Source organism: Octopus sinensis, linkage group LG25, assembly GCF_006345805.1.
Source record: "Octopus sinensis linkage group LG25, ASM634580v1, whole genome shotgun sequence".
Lineage (NCBI taxonomy): Eukaryota > Metazoa > Mollusca > Cephalopoda > Octopoda > Octopodidae > Octopus > Octopus sinensis.
In genome coordinates, this window is record NC_043021.1 from 5119408 (window position 1) to 5138335 (window position 18928).

The 18928-nt window shown below is 38.0% G+C and overlaps 1 protein-coding gene across 5 annotated transcripts in view; it reads left to right on the top strand.

The window, feature by feature from the left end:
• LOC115224289 (rho GTPase-activating protein gacU) overlaps positions 1-18928 on the top strand; it is a 195931-nt gene that overhangs the window by 153085 nt on the left and 23918 nt on the right. For all 5 annotated transcript variants that reach the window (XM_036513499.1, XM_029795113.2, XM_036513497.1 and 2 more), the window contains one exon: positions 14490-16937. In XM_036513499.1, the coding sequence (XP_036369392.1) occupies positions 14490-16937 (2448 nt within the window). The remainder of the gene's footprint in view (positions 1-14489; positions 16938-18928) is intronic.

Below are 18928 nucleotides of genomic sequence, written 5' to 3' on the forward strand. Positions count from 1 at the left end.
TATTAGCTATTTGAAAAGACTATGGAAGTCTCGACCACGGTCGAACAATGATGATGATGTCTTCTATAGCCCCGGGCTGACCAGAGTCATGTAAGTGGATTTGGTAGACAGAAATTGAAAGAAGCCCATATGTGTGTGCATATGTGTATCTGTTTGTGTCTCCTTGTCTTGACAACTTATGGTTGTTGTAAATGGGTGTCATTCATTTCTTTCCAATATTCTGTGAAAACATGCTTGGCTATGAAGAGCATCTGACTATAGAAAATTTGCTTTAGTAAAGGAATGTATCCAGGACTGCATTATTCAAAGTCTCTTTCCTTTTTCAAAAGCTAGAAAGGTGTGGTGTCGGTGGAATTTTGTTGCTATTTCTAGCTGTTCAAGAGAGCATACAGGAGCTCTGTCATTGGCTTTTCAATGTCTATATGTGTGTATTCTCTAGAAAAACGACGGCGCCGTGGTGATCTCATTCTCACTCACAACATCATAAGCGGAAAGTGTAACCTCTAGAAAGAGCTGTTCTTCACTCCTGCTCCAGAGCGTCGGCTGCAGGGGTCACTCCGAAAAGCTCTATCTGTGACGATTTCATCTCAATCGAAGGAGAGGGTCTTTCTCCATCCAGGTTGCAGATCCATGGAATAAGCTGCCGGACAAGATAGTGAAGATGCCGACAACTGCTCGGTTCAAAGTCTCTCTTGACCAGAAATGGCCTGAACTCTTTGCATGAACACCCTCCCTGTACATAACTCCATGTCCCCCTACATGGCCTTGCTTTTTGCTTTTTGAGCCAAAAAATTAACTTAACTAGATATGCATGCCAGCACATAACATAAATATGCATAAATGTTAAATGGAGATAGTGCAGAAGCCAACCGTAACATGCATGCATGTATGCATACATACAGATGTCTGTGGGTGTGTTGTCTTCACACTGGACTAAAAAAAAACCAGTGTTTTTTTTTTTTTCAACAAATAAAGGTCGGTAAAATAAGTACTGAAGTCAATATGATTTATGAGTAAACCTTTGACAGCAGTATCCCAGTATATCTGCAGTCCAGTGGCTGAAAACAGTTAACCCTTTTATCATCATATTTTTTCTTGAAATACACTGCCTCTGTTTCAGTGAATGTTGTGAAACAGAATTTTGATAAATGGTTTTAATTGAGATCACTTTAAAATAGGAAGTTTATATCATCATAGATCCATGGTGATCTTGAGCAGCTGAGTATTAAGATTAACCTTTTAAAAATTTAAACTGGTTATCTGTGACTCAAATATTCTACCCATTGACAGATGGACAGTTGGTCGGTAACTTTTACATATTTTTCAAGTAAGGGATCTGGGAATTTAATATTCCTCATGACTTCAAAAGATGCAGGGCCAGTAGCTGGTTTGACATAGGAAATGGCAATACCACCTCTTGTATCTCAATGATTTTTGTAGCAACACAAATGTAAAACGCACACACCATGTTTCTTCCAGTTTGTCTATTAAATCCACTCGCAAAGCTTCGGTTAGCCTTGAGCTATAATGAAAGATATGTTCCCATGGTGCTCTACAGTAGAATTGAACTCAAAACCACATGGTTGGGAAGTGAATTTAAAGTTCCCAGCCGTGTCTGGGCGCAGGAGTGGCTGTGTGGTAAGTAGCTTGCTAACCAACCACATGGTTGTTGGTTCAGTCCCACTGCGTGGCATCTTGGGCAAGTGTCTTCTGCTATAGCCCCGGGCCGACCAATGCCTTGTGAGTGTATTTGGTAGACGGAAACTGAAAGAAGCCTGTCGTATATATGTATATGTGTGTGTTTGTGTGTCTGTGTTTGTCTCCCTAGCATTGTTTGACAACCGATGCTGGTGTGTTTACGTCCCCGTCACTTAGCGGTTCGGCAAAAGAGACCGATAGAATAAGTACTGGGCTTCCAAAGAACAAGTCCCGGGGTCGATTTGATCGACTAAAGGCGGTGCTCCAGCATGGCCGCAGTCAAATGACTGAAACAAGTAAAAGAGTAAAAGAGAGAGTCTGCAATCTCTATGTTCTAAATGCAGACATCAATCAGAAGGCTGCAAAATCCTCCTCTCCTATCATAACCATAATGACTGGGTGATAGTACAATAATTACGGCTGAGTCTCTGGTGGTAATGCTGATAATATGCATGACTACTTGGGAAGCATGTTGGAAATGTCTTTAATTGGTTTTGAGGCTTATCTAACTATTGGCCTTGACCACTTGACTGCTTCTTGTGATAATAGCGGTGATGTGGGGTGATGATCTTTGCTTTCTGCAGCTCACACATCTTATCTAGTTTGTTAATTATTTTTCCTTATTTGTAGTGATGACTTCGCTGAAAATTTAGATATTACAAATGAACTTTTGTGTTTGTGTTTGTGCTCCCCACCCCCCTCCACTAAACCTCTTTTCTCTTTCTCTTTTACTTGTTTCAGTCATTTGACTGCGGCCATGCTGGAGCACCGCCTTTAGTCGAGCAAATCGACCCCGGGACTTATTCTTTGTAAGCCCAGTACTTATTCTATCGGTCTCTTTTGCCGAACCGCTAAGTAACGGGGACGTAAACACACAAGCATCGGTTGTCAAACAATGTTAGAGGGACAAACACACACACACATACATATATATATATACATATATACGACAGGCTTCTTTCAGTTTCCGTCTACCAAATTCACTCACAAGGCATTGGTCGGCCCGGGGCTATAGCAGAAGACACTTGCCCAAGATGCCACGCAGTGGGACTGAACCCGGAACCATGTGGTTGGTTAGCAAGCTACTTACCACACAGCCACTCCTGCGCCTATGACTATAAAACCTAAAACATAAGAAAACTGTCGCTCATAGTCTTGGCTCTGCTTGTCTGTGGTGTGTGCAGTGGACCCTTGTTATGCTAGTCCAGATGAAATTTCTTTAGGTGGCTTGCTTCCCGACCATGTGGTCTTGTGTTCCATCTCACTGTGCAGTGCCATGATTTTGCAATCAAGCCACTGTCATGCACTTTCTCTCACACACATTGAAATCAATAAAAAGAGTTCAGTGGTGCAGAGTGGAAAATTCAACGTTTCAAACAATCCTTCCTCAGTGGGGAAAAGTTGAAAGGAGAGAAATTGAGAGACAGGCAGAGTTTGACATGCTCTAAGTTTGTTGTGATAATTTCTTCAAAAGAAGAGACCTGTCCGCAGAAGCATTGACATTCGTGCCCTGCGACCACATGCAGATAGATTCAGATTTGAAAAAAACTCTTCAGCCCAGCTTGTCTAGTTGATAACAGGCTCATGTCCTACTTAACAGGGAAGAAAGTTAGTGGCAAGAAAGACAACCAGTCATAAAAACAATTGCTCCAAAAGCATGAACCATTTTTTCTTTTCCTTTTTCTTTTTTTTTTTCTCTATAAACCACCCATCCTAGCTACCCTTCCTACCCAGACATGGAACATGTATGGGAAAACAGTTTAGCAAGAGAAATATATATAAAACAAATATATTTGGTTTATTTTTCATTCCTTAACCAAATGCGGCTTATTTGTTTTACGGTTGTTGTCTCTTGTGTGTAGCATGTATTCAGCTGTGGCAAGTGTTTTTGTGTGTGAATATCCATTGACTGAAAACTTCTCTATTTCTTTCTGTTACTGTCCCCTAATAAGTACTGCTGTCCCCACTCTTACTCCTCAGCTTATATATACAAGCCAAAGTGGTGCATTCTCCCTTTGTTTGTCATTAGATTGTGGCCATACTTAACCAGCATCTTAAAGAAATTTTTGGTCAAATGAATTGACTACATTTTATTTATATATATAGGTGCAGCAGTGGCTGTGTGGTAGGTAGCTTGTTTACCAACCACATGGTTCCAGGTTCAGTCCCACTGCGTGGCACCTTGGGCAAGTGTCTTCTACTATAGCCTCAGGCCGACCAAAGCCTTGTGAGTGGATTTGGTAGACGGAAACTGAAAGAAGCCTGTCGTGACCACGTGTGTACCATTGGCGTTTTTTCTTCCTCTGTCTTTCCTTCTATGTTTCCGACGAAGAGCTCCGCTCGAAACATTAAACCCTCCTTCTTTCCTGAGCGTCCAATAATACTATATTTGTTACACGTCCTCGCGTTGTTGTGTTTTTTTGTGCTTTCTTGTTTGGATTAACTATATATATATATATATGTATGTTTGTGTGTCTGTGTTTGTCCCCCTAGCATTGCTTGACAACCGATGCTGGTGTGTTTACGTCCCCGTCACTTAGCGGTTCGGCAAAAGAGACCGGTAGAATGAATAAGTACTGGGCTTACAAAAGAATAAGTCCCGGGCTCAAGTCGCTCGATCAACTAAAGGCGGTGCTCCAGCATGGGCGCAATCAAATGACTGAAACAAGTAAAAGAGTATAGAGTAAAAGAGAGAAATAACACACACACACACACACACACACGAGAAAACATGTCTAGGTAATATATGTGATGTAACACTGCACTATTCTTCCCCAGTAAACGTCTGTAAATGTTACCCTGCTATATTACTACTGATTTCTTTGCCCTACATATATATATATCTTATTTTAATTATTTATATTTACTATATTCTTGATACCTCAATGGATGGGTAAGTTCTCTAGAAAGCAAGTCAAACAACCCTAGTCTTATTTACCATTGCACACACACACACATTACTCGGAAAGGCATAAACATTGACTCCTCACTCACAACATCAGTTCCCCTCCGACCCTTCCTATCTACAAATCCGGGGTTTTTGAAACCATGTAAAACAAAATGAACCAAAAACCAAAAAAAAAAAGGACAAAAAATGTATCCAGATTTCTTTCATGTGTGTGTGGTAGTAGGGGATGCAGAATGAAGCTGTGGGAAATTTTGTCTGATGTAAGTAAAGGAAATGGTTCCAGCTGGGAAACCAAATGGGGGCCATAGTTTTCAGCAGGCTGAGAACTAAGTGCCATTCTATGATGTAAAAGTTTCTACTAACACCATTGTCAGTGACAGAATAACCTTGTAAATAATATTAATAATGGTTTAGTTATTGTCTAATAAAAGTACTGTTATTTTTTAGAAATTACTTTATCTCACATAGACACATATCTATATATATATATATAATATTTTTTATTTTTTTATTTTCCATACGCCCATTTTTAAAATTTACCTTCAATTTAGCATTCTGCCTTTTTAAATTTTTCCTCGTCTATATATACTGTCCTTCTCGCCATGATAGATCGTTAGCTCCTACACGCATTTTTTTCTCTCCTTGTTTTTTTTCTGTGTATCTTTCTGTCGAAGAGCGTAGGCTCGAAACGTAAAAGACTTGTTCTATTTCTATTCCTGAGCGCCATACTAATACATTTGTTTGTTTGTACTCCATCTGCCTTCGTCTTTTGTTTATTTTCGTAAACCTTCCCGTTATATATATATATATATATATATGTGTGCGGTGCCCCAGCATGGCCACAGCTCGTGAGCTGAAACTAGATAAAATAATATATATATATATATATATATATATATATATAGTACAAAGTAAGATAGGGGTTATGAGGGTAACCCACTATGGGATATCAGTTATATATATATATATATATATATATATATATATACATATATATATACATACATACAATAATATGTTACTTTACTCGGTAGTCAAGATAAAACTGAGTTTCAGATGCCGAAGTGGAAATCCACAACACCATCTCTTCGGTTATCTTGACTATCGAGTAATGTAACATATTATTGTATAGATAAATTTCCTCTATTTACATAATATTGAGGTCTCTTTCTTTCTTTTTGTTATCTTACCGTTTTTACCATTATATATATATATATATATATATATATATATATAAATGTTTATGAATTTGTTTTGCAAGATTCCTGATGTGAAATCGTGTGTTTGATACTGATATTCTTTGGGGTGGTCATTTTGTTTTTTCTTGCCAAATAAACATGCACACTATATAATTCATCCTTCACTTGTTTATTCTCATTTTATCTTATGTCCATTGTCTGGAAATCTTCCATCACACAACACATCTGTGACCACTTGAGTAACTCTTCCATCCATGTGTTTCCTCTTATTCTGATTAGTCCATTCTATCTCTATGACGTGTATCCTTATCTGTATGTGCGTGCATGTGCATACGCATCTGTTTTTTATGTATTTTGTGTGTGTGTGTGTATGGTTTTGCTTACTATATTATTTGTATCTGTGCCCTTTATATAGTTTGTTTTTAATTTATTTACTTATTTCTATTATACTAGCAGTATCGCCCGGCGTTGCTCGGGTTTGTAAGGGAAATAACTATATAAGCATTTTTAGAGATGTAAAGTATAATAGCCATCTCAATATGGCTAACCACAAAGGGGGGGGCGGTGTTACTGTATAGCTTTTTACGTTCTGAGATTTAATAATAAATTTTAGAGAGTTACTTTCCTTATATATGCCAAAAATGCATTAAAAATGGGAAAAATTGATGGTAAATTTTTTTTTAAATCGTAGACTCATCGTAGACGCACGCTAATACCCAGAAGGGCTCGATATGAATCACGACTATAAGATACCCGGTTTTGGTTAAACTGCACCGCAAAATGTGGGAGTAGTTAGGAATCTAAATCGTAGGAGACAGACAGCACACAACCTCACTTTTATATATAAAGATTTCATCATAAGTATGTGCATGTCTCTTGTGTGTTTGTATGTATGTATGTATATATATATATATATATATATATATATATATATATACACATGGGTTTATGTATTATACAGTTTGTATCTGTGTGTTTTGTTTTGTTCTCTTTCGTCATGTGTTATCAATGTGATGTTCTCATTTTTAAGTTTTATCAAAATAGATCTTCTTTAGAATTCAGAGCCAGTACTGCATGTTACAACGTTTCATGTATGAATACACCTATATAAGCAATGCAATTGTCATATGCGAGACACAACTTGCAGTGCTGGCTCTGGATTCCTGGGAAAATATCACAACAAAGGGGTAATTGTATTTGACGATATTGTAGGTGTGCTCTAATTTTAACGGTACATATTCAAGAACATTTTTTGCTTTGTGTATTAAAGCATGCAATATTTAACCCTTTCGTTACTGTATTTATTTTGAGATGCTCTGGGTTTCTTTCAATTACTTTAACTATAACAACGAATTTAGTAAGATAACTTACACTGTGCAGGTGGAACGTAAAAAACACCCACTACACTCGAGGAGTGGTTGGCGTTAGGAAGGGCATCCAGCTGTAGAAACACTGCCAAATCTGACTGGGCCTGATGAAGCCTTCCGGCTTCACAGACCCCAGTTAAACCGTCCAACCCATGCTAGCATGGAAAACGGACGCTAAATGATGATGATGATGAACTTAGTTATCATTAAGCTAGTGTTAGGAACATAAATTGTGACTAAGGTTTGGTGGAAGAATTTAATTCAAAACTTATGAAAAAAAGACAATTGTATTCAGAGTCAGGGCCGGTTTCAGCCGGGTTAGTAACGAAAGGATTAAAGCAATCTAGCTGTAACATTGCAAAGCATTCACAAAAGTATCTTGACTAAGGCATAAAGTGACTCTCATCATTTAACATCCATCTTCCATGCTGGCATGGGTTAGGTGGTTTGACAGGAGCTAGCAGGCCAGAAGACTGCAGCAGGCTTCACCGTCTCTTTTGGCATGGTTTTAGTTTGAAATTAGGGTGTAGTAGTGTCAGGGTTAAAATCAGCTTATGGGAGGCCCAACATCGTGTATACAGGGTGATTTAAAAAAAAGATTTAATTTTTATCTGGCATGTATTTTGACATGAAAAATAATCAAGCAAAATGTGGGGGTTGAACTGTTGTCCATTCTATGAAGCATCTACAGGGATGCCTATTAAATGCATTCTAAAGCACCAAACTTAGGGTTTACTTTTTTACCCCATAGCAATGTATGTGTTTGTCCCCCTGCCATAACTTGACAATGAATACTGGTGTGTTTCTGTCCCTGTAACTTAGCAGTTCAGCAAAAGAGACTGATAGAATAAGTACTAGGCTTACAAATAATAAGTCCTGGGGTAAATTTCTTCAACTAACACTCTTTAGGACGGTGCTCCAGCATGGCCGCAGTCAAATGACTGAAACAAGTAAAAAAAATAAAAGGACCCCTATCCCATGAACACTATTAATTTATGTAATTTGAAGATGATTATCACATCATTTTCTAAGATATGATACAAATGTGGCTAATTATTCATTTAGGCCTAATTAGGAAAGATTTCAACCAATTCGCTGACTATTCAATGTGTCATATTTCCTAAAATATTCATCCAAATTTCACAAATGAAGTATCAAAATGTTTCTTTTTGGATTCTCTCCAAGAAAAAGTACAGTAGAAGCTAGATTTAAATATTTTCAAAACTTCGTAGTGTTACCTACTGTTGTTGAGAATAACAATCCCATGAGCTGTTCCTATCTTCCTTCCCTTTTAGCATTGTTATTACTTTAACCCTTTCATACCTACCACATGACATCATCCCTAGGTCTATGATACAAACTTCTTATCTAGATTACTGAAACAAGTAAAAAAAATCTAGATTATGACTTTCCATTAGAATTCCTTGTGAATTTATGTTCCAATACCAGCATTAACCACAGTTATTTTACTAAATTTTAAAAGGTGGTTGGTGTATTTCAATAGAAATATGGTAATGAATGAGTTAAAAGGCATCAGGGGTTACATGGAAAGTGCTGTGAGTTCTACTAGTTAGGCTGATAAAACTAAGCAATAACAGCATTTTAAAGCTTTTAATGTATTTTCCAATTGTATTTGTAAAAATTTCTGATGCTTTATCAATCGCTGCCAAAATTATTATTTGATCAAACATACACTGAAAGTATTGGGCCTACAGGTATATAGATTTTATATAGGCAAACAAACCATTTTCGACTTGATTTTGTATCAAGAGGAAACTTTGTTGTTTTTTTGCCCAAAAGTCAGTTGACCTTGATCAATCAAACCTTTGATTAAACAATTCTAGCAGTGACCTTCCAGTTATTTATCCCCTGAGTGTAATATACCTGGACTACATTATCCAATGTCCTTTTTTTTTTTTTTCTTAATTTTATGTAAGATAATAGGTTGGTATGCACTGGAGATGTGGCTGCTGTTTCTAGCTAGTGAGTGATTGCTTAGAGGCTTTCCTTGTTAGCTTTGTATTGTAGAATGTTCTTGAAATGAGAAATCTTTCAAGAATGTCTGCATTATTCATCAGACATATTAATATCATCTCTCGTAAATAAAAGCAGTTGAACAGCAGACAAAATGCTTTGCTGTATTTAGTTACATACTTTTGTGTCTGAGTTTAAACAATTTCAAAGTGGTTGGCATTGTCTTTTGTCCTTCCAAGGTCAATAAAATAACTCCAGCCAAGTTCAGGGATCAATTGTAAGTAACTGAAGCCCTGTTCCCTACCTTCCTCCAAAATTTATGCCCTTGTACTTTATGGTGCCAGTAAAGCTTCTGATCAAACTAAAGAAGTTTTTTTTTGTTTTGTTTTACTTGTTTCAGTCATTTGACTGTGGCCATGCTGGAGCACCGCCTTTAGTCGAGCAAATCGACCCCGGGACTTATTCTTTGTAAGCCCAGTACTTATTCTATCGGTCTCTTTTGCCGAACCGCTAAGTGACGGAGGTGTAAACACACCAGCATCGGTTGTCAAGCAATGCTAGGGGGACAAACACAAACACACAAACACACACACACACACACACACACACATATATATATATATATACGACAGGCTTCTTTCAGTTTCCGTCTACCTGCTTTTAAAGTTATCTCTCTATATATAAACAGCAAAATGTCTGTGTGTGTGTGTATCCTTTATACAAATCTACAATTTTTCAGTTAGAGTGCTCACACTTTCTATGGTCATTCAAAACCGTCCAAGGGTGGTCGTGCACATCTTTACATTTCCCCAGTCACCCCACAAAGCCATTTAAAAATCAATAGAAGTGACTTTTTTGTGAATTTTCTATCCAAAACCCAATCAAAATGCCTGAAACTTGATACGCCAATTGAATGCCAGCTAGCTGTATGTGATTGGTCGGAGATTTGGACAGTACTCGCATGTATGTGCACACACACATGCAGCTGTATATGCATGCACTAGCACTACGACCCAGTGTTGCCAGGTCATAGTGCTAGTCTAAATTAAGACCTTCAATCAAAATTTCTTGTGAATTTATGTTCCAAATATGAAATCAATAATGAGTCACTACTAAATTGATCATCATTATTGTTTAACGTCCGTTTTCAATGCTGGCATAGGTTGGATGGTTTGACATGGAGCTTACCAGCTGGAGAACTATCTAGAAAATTTTCTGTTGTGGCATGGTTTCTACAGCTGGATGCCCATCCTGACACCAACCACTTGTGTGCGCTGGGTGCTTTTTACATGCCACCAAGCATGGATGTTTATATAGCACTGGCACGTGTGCTTTTTATGTGGCACCCGCACCTGAAAAGACAATCCTGATTGTATGGAAAGCAATGATTTTACTTATCTTGATGTGTCTTCTCAAGTACAGCAAGGTCCAGCATCCAAAGATCCTTCCTGGGTCAACCCATTTAAGGGTGAAAACTGCATATTCAACTGGTTTATTATGCTAAAGCCACTACGGACATTCTTCTTTGGTGTGAGGTGGGCATGTTGGGCATGCTGGAGTATTCTAATTTTTAACCTCACTCAACAAAAGGAAATTCGACCTTGTTTTTTGTAGCCCTGGATCAGATCAGATCAGATCAGATCAAGTAGCTTTGGCTTGAACCAATGAAGGAACTTCTATGCTGTAGCCTGACCTGCTAAAATGGACAACAACTAAGCCTTAGAATTATTACCATCTCAAAAGTAAATGAATATACTGAGTAATGTAGTCATAAATGGGGGTTTTTTTAAAATATGGAATAGGCATTTGATTGCAAGTTCCATTCACTGAAACACATTCTAACTTCAGTCTTGTCTTGTGTGTGTGTGTGTGTTAGGAATGTATTGGGAAATAAGCTAGTGGCATTGTTTAATGGGAGGTTGGGGGAGGGGGAGGTGGTGGTAATGGTGGCTGTTTGCCATCCTATTAATAGTAGAACTGACTGCTGCACTCTTACAGGTCTTTTTGACACAGCAGTGAGCAAATGAGGCAGCTTCTATGTGGCCACTCAATCTGCTGGAAATAATAGTAAATTTTTTTCTGAAACCAACACCTTATCTTAACCCTTTCATTACCAACCCGGCTGAAACCGGCTCTGGCTACAAATGTCTTGTTTTCATAAGTTTTGAATTAAAATCTTCCACCAAACCTTAGTCACAATTTGTGTTCCTAACACTAGCTTAATGATAACCAAGTTATTTTATTAAATTCTTTGTTATATATAAAGTAATTGAAAGAAACACATATCATCTCAAAATAAATACAGTAACGAAAAGGTTAAACACACACATTAAAGTAATTTAGAGTAGCCTATACCCAGAACAGGGGAAAACAGGATTGGTCAGGACAAAAATTTCTTTTTGTCATAAGTCTGCTTGATGGTGGCTGACCTAGGGCTACAAGAGACAAGAGAAATTAAATGTTCATGCAGTAACATGATAGTTTGTGTTATAAGCAACAGGTGTTAACTGCTAGTTGTGTAAACACTACTTGAGAATGTTTTAATTCTCCCTCCTCTCCTTTGGGGTAATTCTGTTTTTGACTGCTCTGTGTGCTTTTTGATAGCAGTGCCTGTCAATATAACTTATTTAGATTAGAGGTATATATATATATATATATATATATATATATATATATATAATCATTTAATGTGCCTTTTTTGTAGCCTGGTTGACAGTTCCTAATGTTGACCATGTCAAAGGGCATCCTGATGCCAACCACTTCAGAGTGTACTGGGTACTTTTTTTCTTGACACCAACACCAGTGAGGTCACCAAGTACCCACAACAAAAGATCCCCTCAACTGCATTGAGGAATATGAAGGGATGAGGTAGCAGCTATCTTGAAGAAGAAATGATCAAATGGTTTCTCTATCTGGAAAGAGAGGTGTAAGGTCAAGCTGTAAGGTGACTATGATAGGGAGAATACAATAGAGGCAGGTGTGTGGTTGAAAAGTTTGCCTCCCAACTATACCTTCAGCTTCAATCATCCTGTGGTACCATTGATGTCTACTACTATAGCCTGGGCCAACCAGGCTTTGTGAACGGATTTAATGGGCAGAGACTAGAAGACTGTTGTTTGTGTATGTATGGTTGTGTGTTTTTACATCTGCTGCTTGTATGAAAAATGCTGCAGGTGGCATTCTTGTTTGTCCTGTCAACAAATCGTCTGGACATTTTGTGACTTTGAACCATGTGGAATAAGTGATTCCTTGATCCTTTCTTGAGAAACAAGGTGAAGGTTGTTAGTATCAGGAAGGGTATCTGGCTGAAAAGTGATGCCTCAAATAACATAGCTTGTCCAGTCCATGCAAACAAGGGAAAATGGGCATAGAACAAATGGACAAACATAATGTGTGTGTGTGTGTGTGTGTGTGTGTAAATGGTTGATCGTTTCTCTTGCTTTTAGAGAAGGTGATGAGGAAAAGTGCAATTAGGATATTGATTATCCAGGGCAGTAACAGAAGTGAACTAGATGCATCTGGGAGTGGACACTAGGTCATAGGAACTATTTACCAAACACTGAATTTGCTAATTAATATCATTCATTTGAAGACCAGATTGATGTGACTTCAGAGAAATTCAGCTGCTATTTCTTGCTGGTCAACCGGCCACTTGTTCAGTTAGCTGCTTGGAGGCTTCCTTCAGTATTTGCTAGGTCTGAGCTTACAAAGGGAGATTACTTCAACCAATGAAAGATTTTTGTTTTATTGATTTCATGTTTCAATGTATTGATTCCTTTGCAGTAAATTCCTCTTTCTGTTAGTTCTGGAAATCTCTCACATTTGCGAACAATAATTTCACATTGATCATGCTACTTACAAAACTGCAGTTTTCATAGGGGGAGATTTTTGAGGTTTTTGTTATTCTTTCTAATAAGGTTTCAAGTCATGGCTTAAACGAGATTAAAAAAAAATTACTTGAGCTTATACTGATATACAGGGAGATCAGTGTAAAGGGTTTTATTTTGTTTTTATACACACACACACAGCTTGGCTGTGTGGTTAAAAAGCTTGCTTTTTAACTGTGTGGCTTCAGGTTCTGATCTCCTTGCAAGGCTCCTTGGCAAGTGTCTTCTACTGTAACTCTGGGTCAACATTGTGAGTGAATTTGGTAGAAGGAAACTGCAATGGAACCCATTCATATATGTGTGTGTGTTTGTCCCACCACCACTGCTTGGCAACTTGTATTGGTTCGTTTATGGCCTTGTAACTTTGCAATTCAGCAAAGGAGTTCAATAGAATAAGTACCAGTTTAAAAAAAAAAAATTGCACTTGATTTATTTGATTAAATTCTTCAATGAGGTGCTCCAGCATGGTCGCAGTCTAATGGCTGGTTACTTTCATCTCAATCGAAGGAGAGGGGCTTTCTCCGTCTGGGTTGCAGATCCATGGAATAAGCTGCCGGACGAGATGGTGAAGATGCTGACGGCCGCTCGGTTCAAAGTCTCCCTTGACCACAAGTGGCCTGAACTCTTTACATGAACACCACCCTGTACATAACTCCATGTCCCCCTACATGGCCTTGCTTTTTTGCAATTTGAGCCAAAAAATTAACTAACTAACTAACTAACCACTTTGTTGTGTCCAACTTCCCAGGCCCAGCACCATCCAATGTATCGAGTCCGTTCTCCACAGTACATCAGTTTTCTGGAATTCCTTCCCTGCTCGTGTCCTCATGGACGTTGACTTTCAATGTTTCGATTGTTTCTGAGGGAACCTATAAGCAGTTGCTTATTGGCTCCCTCATCAACTTGTGGCTCAGTAGTACAAATGTCTTGTTTTCATAAGTTTTGAATTAAAATCTTCCACCAAACCATAGTCACAATTTATGTTCCTTACACCAGCTTAATGATAACTAAGATATTTTACTAAATTCTTTGTTAATTTAACCCTTTAATGTTTAAACCGGCCATATCCGGCTCAAATATTCCAACTGTTTTATGTTCAAACTGGCAAGATTCAGCCTCTTACACCTATCCTACAATGTCATTCTAAAGCTAAACAGGCACACCATCGAAATCTCAAAGCTAGAAGATAATCCATGATTAATTCAAAACAAAATGAATAAATAAGCATTACATTTGACAGAGTAAGCTGAATGCTAAAGGGTTAAAATTAATTGAAAGAAACACAGAGCATCTCAAAATAAATACGGTAACGAAAGGGTTAATCTGTTGTACATTTTAGTGTATGGTTGTGTTGATGGCCTTTTTTTCTTTTCTTTTTTTTCCCCCCAGTACAGTTACTCTTTCTCAAAATCCTTAATTATGTGAATGTTAACCTTTTTTTTCTTTTTTGTTGCAGATGTGAACAAAAAATCGACAACTGACTCTGCATCAGAAAAAGAGGATTTAAACGGTAACTCATTGGTCATCAGCAAGATACAATCAAACACAACTACTGATGCTGGACGAAATCAAGAGTTACAAACAGAGGGAATGGGGAAAGAACTGGACCAGAAGAGCTGCAAGCCAGCTGATTCGCAAGACTCTGCACAGAAGTCTCGCAAGGGCCGCAAAGGTCCTATAGTCTATGCTGAAGATATTCCAGATTATAGAGGAAAAGAGAAGATAGAGGATCTCTTGAACTTCATTGGGAAAAGCCCAAACAATGACACTTTGAGCAAGGACAAAAAAAAGAAAAGTAAGAAAAAAGGCCTCCAAGGCCGTTCTTGCCGTTCGAGTGCAGAAAATAAGGATGAAAAAATCGAATTGTTGGAGTCTGATTCAACAGATCTTTATCCAGCCAAATCTTCCTCTTTGGATAAAGTATGTTGCAACTGCAATAACTCTGAGATTGATGACTGCCTCGGTGATGACAATGGTCAGGCTGATAATAGCATTGTTCTGAATCCGGAATATTCCTCTCCTAATTCTGCTGAGCCCTTTATTCTTGTGGAGAAGAAAAACAAGAAACGGTTGAATGCAAACCTGAACCGACCGAATAAATTTGCGCCCAAGTCCCCCTACCGAAACCGAAAGCTAAGCTCGTCAGTCATGCATCCCCACCAGCCTCACTGTAATGAAAAAACTGAGTTAGACTCTTCATATTCTGATTTAGAAGGTTCCTATAAAGCACGTCGCAACTCAACTGGCAATGTCCACATGCAGATGTCTACGGTGCAAAGTATAACTACAGAGGATAGTGATAATGAAAGTTGGACATCTTTACCGATTTCTCAGGTTTCTCAGGGAATCCAATTAATTAATGAAAATAGTTACCCAATTTCCTATGCGAAGATAGCTGCTTTGAGCTTGCCTTTGTCAAACTCTCAGTCATTGAATCGTAATGTCCCATGTTCTGTGTCTAAAGCTGGAGAAAATGTTCCTGGGTGCAAAGAGACTAGTGCTGTTGTTAAAACCAACAGCATCAGTGTAATTAAAGACAATCAAGTTAGGCGTACCTCAAACGGCAATGAGCAGAGTTGTTGTGGAAGTGACATAAGCACTGAGAATAGTGATAATAGTGCTAATTATTTATTGAAAGACAATGATAATTATTTAGATAGGAGGCATTCGGTTGGGGAGTGCATAGCTGACGGTACTTCAGTGAAAGAGCCCAAGGCTACTACCTCCACTCCAAAGAACCTACATCATGACAAGGGCCAAAAAGAGAATAAAAATGAGACCAAGGAACAAGATATTTCATTTTGTGATCATAAAACATCATCTATATATAAAAATATAGTTTCTGGTCTGTGTCTTAGCTCAACAGAAAACGGGGAGGAGAATTTTAATTTGTCACTTAATAATCTAAATAAAGCCAAGAACTTTAATAAAAGCAAACTAGTTTCTCATCACTCCCTTGTACAACAACAACAGCACCAACAACAACAACAGCAGCAGTGTAATATTTACGTTAATAACAGTAATACAAAATGTAATATGACGGATATTCTTGCTGTGAAATTTATCAATCCAAGAGATAAGAAGCACAATGACAAACAATATAAGATAACTTTTGGTTTTTTCTATGATCCAGACAATAAAAATGGTAGAAATACGACTGGAAGTGACACCATTATTGATGGTAGCAGCTGTCCTCTCTCTTCAGAACTTCCTACTTCATTGCCTGCCGAGCCCTTTTTGCCCAAGCAGGTATCAAACAATAAAGATGAAGACCACAAGAAGTTAGAGGACAGAGCTGCAAAACCTGGGTGTAAAGAAGGCAACGGTGTTTTGAAATCATCTCATATTAATAATAATAATAATAAAACAAATCCTGGTGACGAGGCTACAGGCAAAACCCCTCAACTTCCCGACGCAAACTGTGATTCAACTGAGAAGACTGTAAAAAATACTGAAGCTGTCAAATGTGTTAGCAAATTAAATGGAGTTGTTGTTCCCACCAACAAAAATTCTTTAGAAACCCATTCACTTCGAACAAATGAAACACCCGAGAGTGCCGCCATTTCAACTAGCTCCTCTCTACCAAACACAAGCAATTCCAAAACTGTGAGTCCCACTGCAGTCGATGACGAAAGACCCCACGGTTTGTCCAACATTCAGGGAAACAACAACAACCTCCACCACCATCACACAAGCAATAAAAAAACAATCCCCGACAGTAAATGCGGGGGAAATAACGGGGACAGTACAGTAAGGTCCTTGCAGGATAGCTTACAATTCATAGCCCTTTCGTATGGGGATAAAATCGAAAAGGACAATAAACAAAAGGTGATACATTTCCGGAGTGATGTGGCTGATACCCAGCTCTTCAACCAACAGGAAATTTTATCCTATCTTAGCAATGGTAAATATAGGTTTTTTCTTTTTTTTTAAACTTTTTTGTCTCTGTTTCTCATAAATAACCAAATTATTTTACTATTCAGATTGTCAGAATAAATGTTACCTTGATTAACCCTTTTCGTATATTAACCTGCCTCCCAGACTGCTTCTAGTTCTAAGGCAGAAAACATCTGCTTTAACTCTTCAGCATTTAACCCTTTAGTGTTCGCATTATTCTACCAAAATTAATCCTTTTTCATCCACTTTGTTTTGAACTAATCATGCATTATCTTGTAGCTTTGAGATTTCGATGAGGTAGCTGTTAATTTTTAAAACGATATTGTAGGGTTGGTGTGAGAGACCAGATCTAGCCAGTTTGAACATAAAACAGGCAGAATACTTCTGGCCGGATATGGCCGGTTTAAATTCTAAAGGGTTAAACCAGCCAAATCTGGCCAAAGTAATCTGTTTTATGTTAAACTGGTCAAATCTAGCTTCTCACACCTACCCTATAATGTCGTTCTAATCATAAACAATCACATCATCAAAGCTATGAGATAATGCATGATTAATTCAAACAGTAAAAGATCAGATATAAATTTCAAACGGGTGAATGTCTTCCATTCAATCTTTGAATGCTTTTTTTTTAGTGGAAGTTCATTTTGTTGCAAATGTTCAGATCAGATCAGGTCAAATCCTTCCATGCATGCACACACACACACTTGTAGATGTTTGGATAATGCATTAATCCTGTCAATCTCACTCACCAGTTTGAGTGAAGACAAATTACTCAGTTATTTAAAAAAAAAACCTAATTCTGATTTATCTTTGCCCACTACTGGTTCAATGAAATATATTCTAGTGTTTTGTTGTTTTTTTTTGCCCTTCTCATTGTTATCACCTGTTAACAAGCTTATACAATTGTGTGTGTGTGTGTATATAAAATGCACACATGGGTGCAAATGTGCATGTGTCCATATACACATATATTATTGCAGGTGTAGCTGTGTGATTAAGTTTATTTCCCAACCATGTGGTCATGGTGAAATATCCTAGTTGGAAACAGACCTATTGACAAAAGTCTATAACAAATGGAATGACACAAACCTTTTATGAAGAACATTTTTGTAGCCAGAAGTGTAAGCACTTTCATTATACAGGATGAAAACTTCCTTCCAAGAAGTTCATGTCAATCTCTTTTGTTGTAAGATATTTTTCAAGAAAATCCTTTAAATATTGTAACAGCATCTCTTTACTCTTTTACTCTTTTACTTGTTTCAGTCATTTGACTGCGGCCATGCTGGAGCACCGCCTTTAGTCGAGCAAATCGACCCCCGGGACTTATTCTTTGTAAGCCCAGTACTTATTCTATCGGTCTCTTTTGCCGAACTGCTAAGTGACGGGGACGTAAACACACCAGCATCGGTTGTCAAGCAATGGTAGGGGGACAAACACACACAAACATATACACACACATGCATATATAAATATATATATATATATATATATATATATATATACACACACACACACACACACGATGGGCTTCTTTCAGTTTCCGTCTACCAAATCCACTCACAAGGCATTGGTCGACCCGGTGCTATTGCAGAAGACACTTGCCCAAGATGCCACACAGTGGGACTGAACCCGGAACCATGTGGTTGGTTAGCAAGCCACTTACCACACAGCCACTCCTGCGCCTATTATTTTTTTTACAAAAACTTAAAATGAGTGTGTGTGTGTATGTGTGTAAATACACACAAATACACCTCTGCATACCTGTCAGCAAATGTGGTCAGTTGCCAGAGTCATTAAGGCATCAGATAGAAGTGTAGATATTTTCCCTGGGTTCACTTTGCCTTTCATTGTTTCGGAGTTGATAAATAAAAAAAAAAGACAGTACCAACCTACTACAGGTGTAGTCCTCCTCTCCCTCTGGCTATCATAGCCTGAATATTTCACTAAACAGTAGGTAGAATGGCCAAGACAGAGCATCAGTGTCTGCTCACAGTTACA